Raw genomic sequence first — 12,005 nt, 5'->3', positions numbered from 1 at the left:
AGCGTTAGTGTGCCTAAGTCCTGGAACCTTCCTTCAGTTCTTCAAACACAGCAAACTCTCTCTCACCTCGGTACCTTCGTATGAGTTTGGAACATCATTCGCTGACCCTACCCTTCTCCTTAAAACTCCACCCTTCATAAGTTTTTGGCTGACTAATTTACTGACTCACACTCAGCATCCAAAGCTTGGCTTAAATATCACCTAACAGAGAGGTCTTCTTTGGACCCCAAATCTAAATTTGATTTTTCCTATTATATCCTGTTCTCTTTTATAGCACTTATCATAGTTTTTAATTGTGTTTTGTGTAGTTTATTTATTGCCTTTCTCTCCCACAGTCCTGAAGGTTTCATGAAGGCAGGGCTGTGTTCACCACCATTACCTGAGTATCTTGTTTGTTCTTTGCCTGGCACATAATAGATGCCCAACAAATTATTGTTGAATGAATGATTTAATGAGTGAAAGAAAGAAGAAAGACATACAGCACCTAATTAGAAAATAATCATTAGGGAAAAAAATCACAATTTTACTGTTTATTAAAGTACCTATTTTTAATCTATTTAATTAGTATTTAAAGTTTTAGTTCTCATTTTCAGCTAAGACTTGGAGAAAAGGACAGTTCATACAGTCTGTGAGGAGAAGGACTTTTTCCACGTTCATTTTTGTTTATGCATTAAATATTTGTTGAATGAGTAAGAGGATTAGCATAATCATTACGGAAAGCAGTCTAGCTAAAAGTGTTATAAGACATCATATTGTTTTTACTGACCCAGTGTATCCACTTATAGAGATTTGTCATAAGGAGTAGTCCTAAATATGGAAAAGGTTTTATTTTTAAAGATATTTCTTTCCGTGTTATTTACAGCAATAAAATACCAGAAACCACCTCTATGTCTGGTAAGGTGGTAACTGAGTAAACATAGTATATCTGCTAGATATTATATGTGTAATGCTGAAGCTAAAGGTTAGGATAATAAAATGACGTTTAAAATACTTATATTGTTAATATAAATAAATAAATAAAGAACACAACGTTTTGTAACTGTGTTTTAATATCCTAGTCATAGAAAAGAAAGGCTGGAAAGAAACATGTCATGCTGCTATGGCCATGAGTGATTTCCTTTTTCTTTCTTTTTGCATGTTTTCTTTAACATGCACATATTGTATTTTTACAAGAGTTATATTTGTATTAAGTTGTTCATGTACAGCATAGCTTGTATGTTAACTTTCAGTTTCAGTACATTTAAATGAATCCTAGTCCTTACATTTTATAACTATTGAACTGAAATGCTGCGTTCTCTCCCTTAGGATGACGGTTCCCATGTTCATGGGCTAGATCACTCATCCTCTTGGCAGGACCACAGTAGCTTCCTGTCAAGTCCACGATTTTCACACTTGAACTGTAAGTAATAAAGCCCTATACCAGTTTTTTTTTTTTTAATTGAATTTAAGAAAAAACAACTCATGGAAACAATTATATATAAGGTCAATACATGATAGTAATATTCACATTGTGAGTTTGTGAAAATGTATCATACAAATAATAACTCCACATGCCTTTATAATAATGTACAGTTTACTAAAAAATGCATGGAACTCTTTCTTTGCAGACCTTAACTTCTCAGGAGAGCTTAAAATAAATCACCCCAAACAAAAATCTTAATTAAGCATTTTTTGTTTGTTTCTTTTGACAATCACTGATAACTCTGGATGAGTGGATAAAAAAAAGTTAGGTATTATGACAAAATCCAAATCATCAAAAAGTGGAAAATATTTGCACAGAACTCTTCAGGAATCTTGTGCAAAGAATAAGGATACTGATACTATTATTTGCTAGATTTCACTCCATGAGCACTCAGTGAATGTTGATAAAACATCTTCAGAATCATCCACAAGGCATGAGTCCATTGCTGCAGGATGCCATCTCCTACCGTCACGCCCTCTCCCAGCACCCCTTCTGCTCTCTTGTTGTACTCGGTCTTCAAGTTCCAGCTCATCCGTAGCATTCTCTAGGAAACCTTCTGAACTTCCTGTTTTAAGTGGAGCCTCTGTTGTGAGCTTCTTATTATAATTATGGAGTTATTTGATATCGGAATGATTTTGATTCTTTTCTCCACCGAAGACCAAACTCTATGATGATAGGAACAATGTTTAGGTTGTTCACCAGTGCTTCCTCAGTATGCTGACACTACTTGGCACGTAGTAATTACTCAGTTAATATTAGATGAATGTACGTATGAATTTTTTTTTTTCCTTTCTTTCCAAGTCTAGTTTTATCGAAACCTGTAAGGCTGAAATGAATTCTTATTTAGATTATCATCTCTTCCATTTTTCATGGGCCTGGAGGGTTGTACATTAAATTTGATAATTTTGCCATTTGAAATAGCTAAATTGCTATTAAATAAAATACTAAAATAAGCCACAAGAAGTAGGTCAAATCCAAAAATGATAACTTTCACTTTTGCTGATTTATATTCATGGATTCATTCAATAAATATTTATCACTTTTTGATAAATGATTTGATTTTTATTTTATCATGATTATTTTATTCCAAAAGCTAAGCATTTTCTCTTTCCTGTCCTAATCATTTTCCTGGTTATTTTGCATTTGCATAAACCCTCTGCTATTCTCATCTGGCAGCTGCTCTTCAATATGAATCGTATCTCAAGTTGCTTATGGGACCTTAGAATCTGATATATACACAGGCCACATTTTTATCTTTCATATTAAGCAATGAAAAAATATCCCCAGGTCTGTGTACACACGAGGATCCATTTAAACATGAGGGTTGGGCAGGAGAGAACTTAGAACTACCAAACATCAGAGTGTTTGGAGACCCTGGAGACAAATTGCACCAGGATCTGAGCATGGAGGTCTATGACCATTTAATGTTGCCAATATGACTTTCATATGGCTCCCTAGAAAGGCACCTAGAAGGAAGTGCTTAGAAGACATGAGGAAGAAAATGTTAAGATTTTTTAAAATTTTATTTAATATTGTGGTAGGCAGTGAAAGAAACTGTATCCAGCTTTTCATTCAGTAGCACTTTTTGACCAGCTGTGGTCATTTCTCTAAGTTTCCTGTGTAAATTCACTGTTCAAAAGGAAATAAAGTTAAATAAGAATAGGAAAAAATATGTGAGAACACAATTTAGGTAAGAAAATACTTATTACAGTTTATATTGTAAAATCTGACTGGAAAATTTAACATAAATTTATAACGCTTTATTAATTCAAGGAAGCAGTCTTATTCAAAGCCTTATGACTTACTATTCTTCTTTTACAAATTTGCTTTATGATTTTCCTCTCATCTGTACTCCCGTTTACAAGGATAATTTTTTAAATTTATTCTCATAGGCACCTTATCACTAATCATTTTTAAGTGATTTAATTAAACTCTTTCTTGAAATCATATTTATTCCGATGTTCTTTTCTGGCAAACCTTGAATTTTCTGTACCTTTTTCATAATGTGTTATATCAGAAGTAGGAAAAGTTAGGATCACCATAAATACGTCTCCATTTTTTCAGTACAAGGAATTTCAGCTTAGTTGTAGAAATTGTTCTATAATTTCTTTTTAGTTTTTTCTTTAAACCTTCAAGATTGAAAAAAAAGAGAGATGACAAGACCAGCAAAAGAAAAATGGAACCTATATTAAATGTGCCCTAAATACAAGGAACAAAAGAAAGCAAAAAAAACTGCCATTAATGCCCTTAGAGAGATAAGAGAAAATATTACCTTCATTAAATAAGGGCAAGGTGCTGTGAAAAAGGAACAGAGAATAAAAGGTTTCAGAAATTTAAAATATAATCGTCATAAGAAAAAATAGATGGGAAACAAAGTTGAGGGAATCACCATGAAAGCAGTAGAAAAAAAAAAAAACAACAATTGAACAGTAAGAGAAAAAATAAGATATTTAGAAGATCAATTCATAAGGGACAGTACCTGATTAACTAGAGCCTTGGCATGAGAGAACAAAGAATACAGAACAGTTGGTTTCCTTGTTTCCCAGATTTCAAGCTTCCTCTTTCCTGTTTTATTCCTTTCTTTTGTGAGAACAAATCAAAGAAAGGGAGGTAAATGTTTTCAGCTTTTGTATTTCTGGAAACGGATTTCTTCTACCCACGTGTGATTGAGAGGTTGGCTACAAAAGTTTAGGCTAAAAATGGTTTTCCTTCTGAGGCTACTTTAGAGTTGTCTTCCAAAATGCATTGTTGCTGTTGAAAAGCTTTATGTCATTTTTGGTTTCAACTCCTTTAAAGTGATTCTGGCCCCTTCCCTTCTCTCTGGAAACTTTTAGGATCTTTTCTTTAACCCCAGTGATTTTTGTAATGATCAGCTTTAGATGATTTTTCTTGCTGCATGTTGGTTGAACCCTTTTAATCTGTACACACTTATGCTTCAGTTCTCCCATATTGAAGGTAGAAAGGAAAGATTCCATCAGGAAATTCGGCTAAATTTTCCAGTCAATCTTTTGGGGGAGGGAGGAGGACAGAACACTGATAGATTATCTAATACATTTGAGTACTCAGAAAAAAACTACCATAGATATATGGCAGATCTGATTGAGCAATAAGAAACAATTAAGGATGGTCACAGAAAAAAAAAAAAAAAAGGATCGATTAAAAACCCAAGGGGAGAATGAAAAATAAGAGAGGAAGCATTGCCGTAGTATACTTATTAGGTTTATGTGAGCCATATAATAATGTAATGTAATGTAATGTAATGTAATCTAATCTAATCTAATCTAATCTAATCTAATCTAATCTAATAATATTTATTTATTTACATAGTCCTAATAATATAAACCACTACCCCGGTGGTGTAGTGGTTAAGTGCTATGGCTGCTAACCAAAGGGTCAGCAGTTCGAATCCACCAGGTGCTCCTTGGAAACTCTATGGGGCAGTTCTACCCTGTCCTATAGGGTCGCTGTGAGTCGGAATCGACTTGATGGCACTGGGTAATAATATAAACACTCTGTTGACATAACAAAAACGTCAGATGTAACTATATATACTGAGAGTATGGGGTGAAGAAAAATGAATGGATGTATATAATGTCTAAAAATGATAAATCAGAGAAATAGCAATATAAGCTTTTTTTTTTTTAAGAAACATTGGAGTAAATACAGAACACATAGCTAAAGGAGTTGATCATTATTGACTCAGGGGAGTAAGACTGTGGGATTGGAAGGGATGGGGCAAGAAACCCCTGTTTTTCTGACTTTTGGTATACTTTGGCTAAAAATTATTCTTTTAAAAGATAAGTTCTACTAATAAAACCCAGCTTTTATGTCTGACAAGCAAATTTTCAGTTTTCTTGTTAGCATGTTACTGGGACAGGAAAGTTGGGGTTTAGAGTTTAGAGAGGTTTAGACCTATATGGTTCATGTGACTTAGGAGAGAATCCATAGGTCCTTAGTCAGACATAAGTTTCTGAGCCCACAGAACAAGCAACTTCCTACTCAAGTCGTGATATGAACTGTACGAGGCCCTTTTGTCCAAGCTGTAGACGCTAAGGCCTTCATTCTGCTGACTTAGATGCCCTGTTAAACTGTGACCAAACTAAAATGTAGAATCACTGACCATGGAAAAAACAAAGGAAATGGGAAAATACTGCATAATTTGTGGTCTCTGAAATGATCCAGCATTAATGAAAGTTTGTTTTAAGTAGTAATTTATGTCAGGTTTGTGTAGTTCAGGTCAATTCAAGAAAAGGTAGATTCCTTCTGCCAGGAAGGAGGGAAGAAATGTATAAATTGTAAGTTTATATTACCATTGGAAATAGGAACACAAAAATCCATTATTTAGAGCCATGATCAGTACCAAATTTATCCTGGCTGGCTGGAAATGATGGCCGCGATTCAGGACACTCTTTTAGAACACTTGGATTCCATTACCTTCGGCCTGTAGACAGTGGGGGCTTAGTAAGAGAGACTCATAATGTCAGCTTTTGAAACTGTCATTTTTACTTTTTATAAGTAGTGACTGACCACTGGTCTCCCTGTATAGCTTCTTTTAGGCTAAAGGAACACGACTCCGGGACAGGGCCTTCACTCATGGGCCTCTACCACCCTGGACTTGAGTGAAAGCTGTGTAATCTGGTGACTCCTCGAAAGCTTGAGTCCTTTGAGACTAGAATGCTTAATGCTTGTGAAGTCAGTATCTCTGAATTTTGAAATAAACACAAATTACAGTTTTTTCTGAAAATTTAAAACTGTTCTAAAAACTGAAGTTAATTTAAAAAAAAAAAAATTTTTTTTTTTTTTTAGTTATCCTGAAAAGAAGGGACTGTGGTTTTTCATGTGAGAAAAATGTTATATGAGGATTGCTATAGGAGTTTGGCGAGTGAATCTTACATATTAATGTAACTCAATTGTTTCAGAAAAACAAATCAATGTAAAGTTGCTAAACAATTTGATTTCACTTCCTTACCTCAGTTTACATTGCTATGAAAGGAAAAGTTAGTATTCTCAATTTGCTTTTCGAGGTGAGTTTAGTGAGAGTTTAAGTCCCTCAGATGAAAAATAATTTGTCCGTAGCAAGAATAGCACAGTATTTTCAGTTCTCTGTCATACTTCAAGGTCCACCCAGCTAACTGTGAATAGACACTCATATGTAGTCTATCGTCAAACTTGTAGAGTAAAATGCAAAAGATTTATGGCATTTAAAACATTGCAGTATCGATACGGCAAGAAACTTACTTCTTGTCCATTAAAGGATTTATTTATTCCGTGAAAGCACAGTCCTTCTGTCTCTCTCATTTTATAGGCTCATTTTATGTTACAATGTTTTAGGAATTTTTAACTAGCCAGTTAAGTGCTAAAAAAAAAAAATCGAGTTCTAGTTATTGCAATTTGACGAGATAACTCTTTCTAGATACTCTCTAGAAAGCAGCTAGAAAAATCCCAGTTGCTGCCTCTTAAAAGTCTCTTAAATATATTCATTTGTTCAACCAATATTTATTAAGAGTCTGTATACAAGGCTCTGGTTTCAGTTCTGGGGTTGCAGTAGTGAACAAGACAAACAACATCACCTCGACTCATGGAGGAAATGGGTAGTAAAAAAGTAAACCACTAAATAAAATAAATTGGTGATAGGTGCTGTAAAGGTGAAATGATAGAGGTTTGCCTGGAACAGGACTGCTACGTTAAATTGGTCATCAGGAGAGGTTACAGTTGAGCTGAAACCTGAATGGCAAGGAGAACCTGCCAAGTTAAAACTGGGTGGGAAGAGTCTCCCTGTTAAGTTAGAGGGAGCAGTAAGTACATAGGCCCCAGAGAGGAAAAGAGCTTGATCTGCTGCACAAACACCTAGTGAGTGAGTGAGGGGCGAGTGGTGGGAAGTGAGATCTGAGTGGAGCCTTTTCAGCCACAGAACATGCTTAGAGTTATTCTAAGTTCACTGGGAAGCAATGGGGGACAGGGGTAGGCATAATCATAGGGGTAAAGTGTGACATAATCTAATTTACCTTTAGAAAGAGAATTCTGGCAGTAATGTGGAGAAGGGATCATAAGGGAGCAAGAACGAAAACAGGAAGAGAAAAATGGTGGCTTGGGCTGGGATGAGGGTAATGGACATGGTGAGTAGCAGAGGCCTCGGGTGAGTTTGGGAGGTGGAATCATCAGAACTTACTCTTAAATTGGATGGGTGGAGCAGGCAGGGTAAAAGAAGAGAGGAAGCAAGGTTTGAGAAACTGGGCAGTTGGAGAAGCCTAAGGGATGGGCAAGCTTCAAAGAGTAAAAATCAGGAGGGAAGATTTCACGTAGGCAGTTGAATATAGGCATCTGGACCCAGACCCGTAACTCACTGCCATCGAGTGGATTCCGACTCATAGAAGAGAGGTAAAAGGTAGTAGAAAAAACAGTAGACCTAAATTCCAGATCTAGTCCTAGTTTCCTTTTGTATAACAGAGATCATTCTGTAGACACGAAGCCTGTAAGATCTCTCCCTCCAAAATCCTGCATGCGTGCATGTGTGTAGTTTCTATCATTTTGTACTGACCAACCACACATCTTCAACTCTCGAGACGCTTCACAAAAATTCTTTTAATCACATGAATATGTGTTTTTGACAATATAATACACTGGTTATGTTTATTCCTACGCTGAAGGTCTGCCAGTCCAAGTAAAGTTTAATTACAGAAAACTAGATCAAATGCCATAATTAACTAATTATCTTATGCAGAATTAATTTTTTTCAGCCCAGGGTGTATAGTTACCTATGTTTGCTTTTGTCTTTCCTCTTACCTCGCTAGCATTTACAAAAAGAGCGGCTTCCGTGGATTCAGCTTCAATCAAGGAAGATCCCACGAGTTTAACAATGAATGGGAAAAGCCTACAATACAAAAAGGAGGAATCTGAGAACAAAAAAAGCAAAATGTAATTAGTTGCCTTACATGAGGTTTTAAAAATAGCATATCTTTCCTTGCTACAGCGTGGCCCAGATTATCTAGGAAACATACCTGCAGCTTCAGAGTTGCCAAACATTGACTAGAATGACCAAAAAGTTGGTCTTTGTGAATGCTATATGTTAAACCAATCCAAATACTATTGGCTGAATGACTTATTGGCAACTTACGCCAGCAGAGAAAGAATAATATGTTTCACTGTGCATTTCCCTTTTTAAGGTGTGGTCAGATCACATTTTCCCTGACCAAAATTTAGATTTATAATTGAGGTCTTTCAAAAATTACTGGGTAAAGAGAAGGAAAATGAGTTTCCCTTGAGGCAAAAGTTGCCAGCGCTTTAGATTCAGGGAGCATTTATATAAACTTGATTAAAAAAAAAAATGCCTTGTCTCTAATAACTTATCATGTGTTATAACATGTCATGGAGATATGCATATATAATATTAGACAGTCTACAAATGCTCAAGATTGTTACATCCATCATCTCAGAAGTCTGTTACTAAGTACAGTATCTTAAAATTATTTCCAGTCATTCATTTTTAATATCAATAAAGAATTTATCAATGTCCCCTGAATTGTAATGGACTATAAAGAACTCATAGCACAATTTATTTGTCTTTTTGTGACCAACCACCCTACTGTGGTTATTTCAGTCATATCCTGGACCATCTTTGGTTTACTCTGCCCAAAATCAGTCCCAAACTCCTGTATCCTCAAGATTCACTCTGCAGAAATTCTTCTATAATTTGATACTCTCTGCTTTCAGCATCCCAGTTGTTCTCAACATCGAAGTGTTTTTCAGAACTTATACCATTTACTTATTGATCTACCAGTGGAGAAAGCTTTATATTAAATGCTAAATAATGATAAGAAGAAAATAAGCATCCAGGAATTGAATCCCACTGGGTCACAGTGGCGAGATTCTGCACAGAGACAAGGACAATAAAGCAATACCTTTGTAACTGTGCACTACATTTTGTGTTTGCTAAAGTATAATTGCTTGTTAGATTTCTCACGTTTCGTAAAGATGCTTCTATTCCCACTCAAGATATGTTTTTTTTTTCTGACTTAGCATATTTAATTGCAGAACAGAAAATGACTGTCTTTCCATGAACTTGAAACAATGGTTACTACCAAAGATGGAGATCTTTTGTATCAAAAAATCACAAGTGTAGTGAGTTTGTGCACAATCTGCGTGACTTCTAGAGTATAGTTGTGCGTGTTCTCATTTATTCATTCCTACTATATGCCAGACATTGTGCTAGGGCTGGCAGGGGGTAGGGGGAGGCACAAGAACAGGAGCAGTATCCCAAAGCTTGTTTGCTGTTAGGTAGTATATGACACTTAGGCTGTCCCAGGGCTGTGAGTGTTCTAGCAGTATTGGGTTTTAGCAAGTGGAGCACCTTTTGAAGGAGCGGCTCACAGTCCCAGTGTTTCACATGATCTGTAATGCTCTAGAGAAATATCTGGGACATTGAGAAATTACTTCAGCATTTCCACTGATATGTTGACCAACAGCATAGCATTTTATCTCCTTGAATAAATGACTAATGGAGAAGAAAATAAGGGAGAAAGATAACCAGTTTTACTTAAATCCTAAGGATACAAGCTAGTTAAATAGATTTTCCTTTATGTATTAGTAGGAATGTCATACAGTCCATTCTGTTTAGCAGGAACTGGTCTAAGCCGCTATTACAGCATCTGTGGTCATTTAAAAAAAAAAAAAGTACATCAAGGCCAGTTAGACCTGAAAGTTTAAAGTAACTCAAAGGATGTACTTGGAAAATCCTTGAAAACATAGCAGCTGATGATTTTATGACTGAATAGGGAGGAATCTTATGAAAGATCATTTTAAATCTGAAATAAATAAATAAAACCATTAAATCATGCTATTCAATGTCCTATGCTACTGTTGGATGAATGAAGGTGTTTGACTTTAAATATGGAACACACAAGAACTTCAAAGGCAAAGTCAGACTTTTCTGAGTAACAATTTTGTCCAAATCCCTTGGACCTCTGTTTATATGGAATTAAATCCAAGGACCTGTCTCCTCTGAGGATTTTTCCTATCTCTTGCAGTCACCATACACTTGAATTGGAAATCCAAGGGAATGTTAAGGAAACACTAATAGCTTGATTTACATGTTTCAAAGCCAGAAACTGTTTTTCCTTTGCTTCACCCCTTTGGCAGAAAAACCTCAGTTATGTGTGTTATCGGCCCCATTTGAGCTGTGGCTGGTCAGCCATATTGCTTGTAGCACTGGGATATTATAAGGAAGAAACGTTATTCTGCACTGAGTCTGCTCCAAGACTTAATTTGAAGATTGACCTTTTTGGTTTAGTAGTTTTGATTTTCTGGCCATCTTTCTCCCTACACACACCAAACTTCCATTGAAATTATTGAAGGCCACAGAGGGGAGAAACAGCTGGGAGAAATCTGGCTGGATGTTTTTCCCATTAGCGAAAGTCATATTATTCCCTTGACTGGTGTCTGACTTGAAAGTTGGAAACCAGTTGGTTATATAACTGGATTCTGAACCTAGCAACATGTTAGTACCCTTTCAGGGAAGATAGTTGAAACAGTATATAATCTTACGAATCAGTCTCCCAGAACCAACTTCTCATTTTATTGTTACAGTTTAACTATGTATCTTTACAAAAAAAAAAAAAAAAAAATCAAATCAATAGCATAATAAAATAGTGTTCTTATGACATTTCGATTTAAAGGTCACGTGGATAAAATTGCCTACCTACCTACCTAAGAAAACAATTAGGTCTGTTTTTCTTTTCTCTCCTTTCAACTATGGTAAATGCATTTTTTATTTTGAGCCTCAGTTCAGTGTTATCCAAAGATTCTCAATAATCTTGGTACATTTTCCCTATCTAATCTGTACTGAAGGAGCCCTGGTGGTATTGTCGTTAAGGGCTTGGCTGCTAACCGAAAGGTCAGCAGTTTGAACCCATCAACCCACTGCAGGAGAAAGATGTGGCAGTCTGCTCCCGTGAAGATTATAGCCTGTGAAACCCGACGGACAGTTCTGCTCTACCGTGTACGGTCACTCAGAGTCAGAATGGACTCAGAGGTTTTTATCTGTATTGGCTCTTAGAGTTAAATAACATTTATTGTTTTAAATGGGATCAAATTCTTACATATAATGAAATGGTAAATTTACTTAGAAAACCTTTTTTTTTTTTTTTAAGGAAAGAGTAAATACCTCCGATTCGTCTACTTAAAATTTGTGCTATAAACCCAACTGCACACGATTCAGCAGCAAGAATGTTGAATGGTCATTGAATAAGTGATTCCTTTTCCAAGATTCTTACACCCCCTCCCCAAACAAACTGTCCTAGTATTTTTCTTCAATTTAAAACAACACAAAACAGAAAATCTGTGACATTCGTGACCTTCAACCGAGGAAGCTGTCCTCACAAAGGCATCTGGTTTTCTTGGATCAAACCTAAACCATGAAAATAAAGTTGGGAAAGTTTGTATATAAAGGCATTTCACGCACCAACATATGATATAAAAATAGTTACATATTTTAACTTTTAAATTCTCTAATGTTTAGCAATAAAAACATATCCCTATTTGAGAAACA

General features: G+C 35.7%; 1 protein-coding gene across 4 annotated transcripts in view; it reads left to right on the top strand.

The window, feature by feature from the left end:
- The window catches only part of CEP128 (centrosomal protein 128), a 523,299-nt gene extending 512,294 nt beyond the window's left edge, over window positions 1-11,005 (top strand). The window contains exons 24-25 of one of the 4 annotated variants that reach the window (XM_049899763.1): window positions 1,306-1,399; window positions 8,254-11,005. In XM_049899763.1, coding sequence (XP_049755720.1) covers window positions 1,306-1,399; window positions 8,254-8,381 — 222 coding nt within the window. In that variant the 3' untranslated portion in view covers window positions 8,382-11,005. The remainder of the gene's footprint in view (window positions 1-1,305; window positions 1,400-8,253) is intronic. The other 3 variants (XM_049899764.1, XM_049899760.1, XM_049899762.1) reach the window with 3 other exon arrangements.
- Window positions 11,006-12,005: the final 1,000 nt, after the last annotated feature.

This window comes from Elephas maximus, chromosome 10 (assembly GCF_024166365.1).
Source record: "Elephas maximus indicus isolate mEleMax1 chromosome 10, mEleMax1 primary haplotype, whole genome shotgun sequence".
Taxonomy (NCBI): domain Eukaryota; kingdom Metazoa; phylum Chordata; class Mammalia; order Proboscidea; family Elephantidae; genus Elephas; species Elephas maximus.
This window is presented reverse-complemented; position numbering and strand designations above follow the sequence as displayed.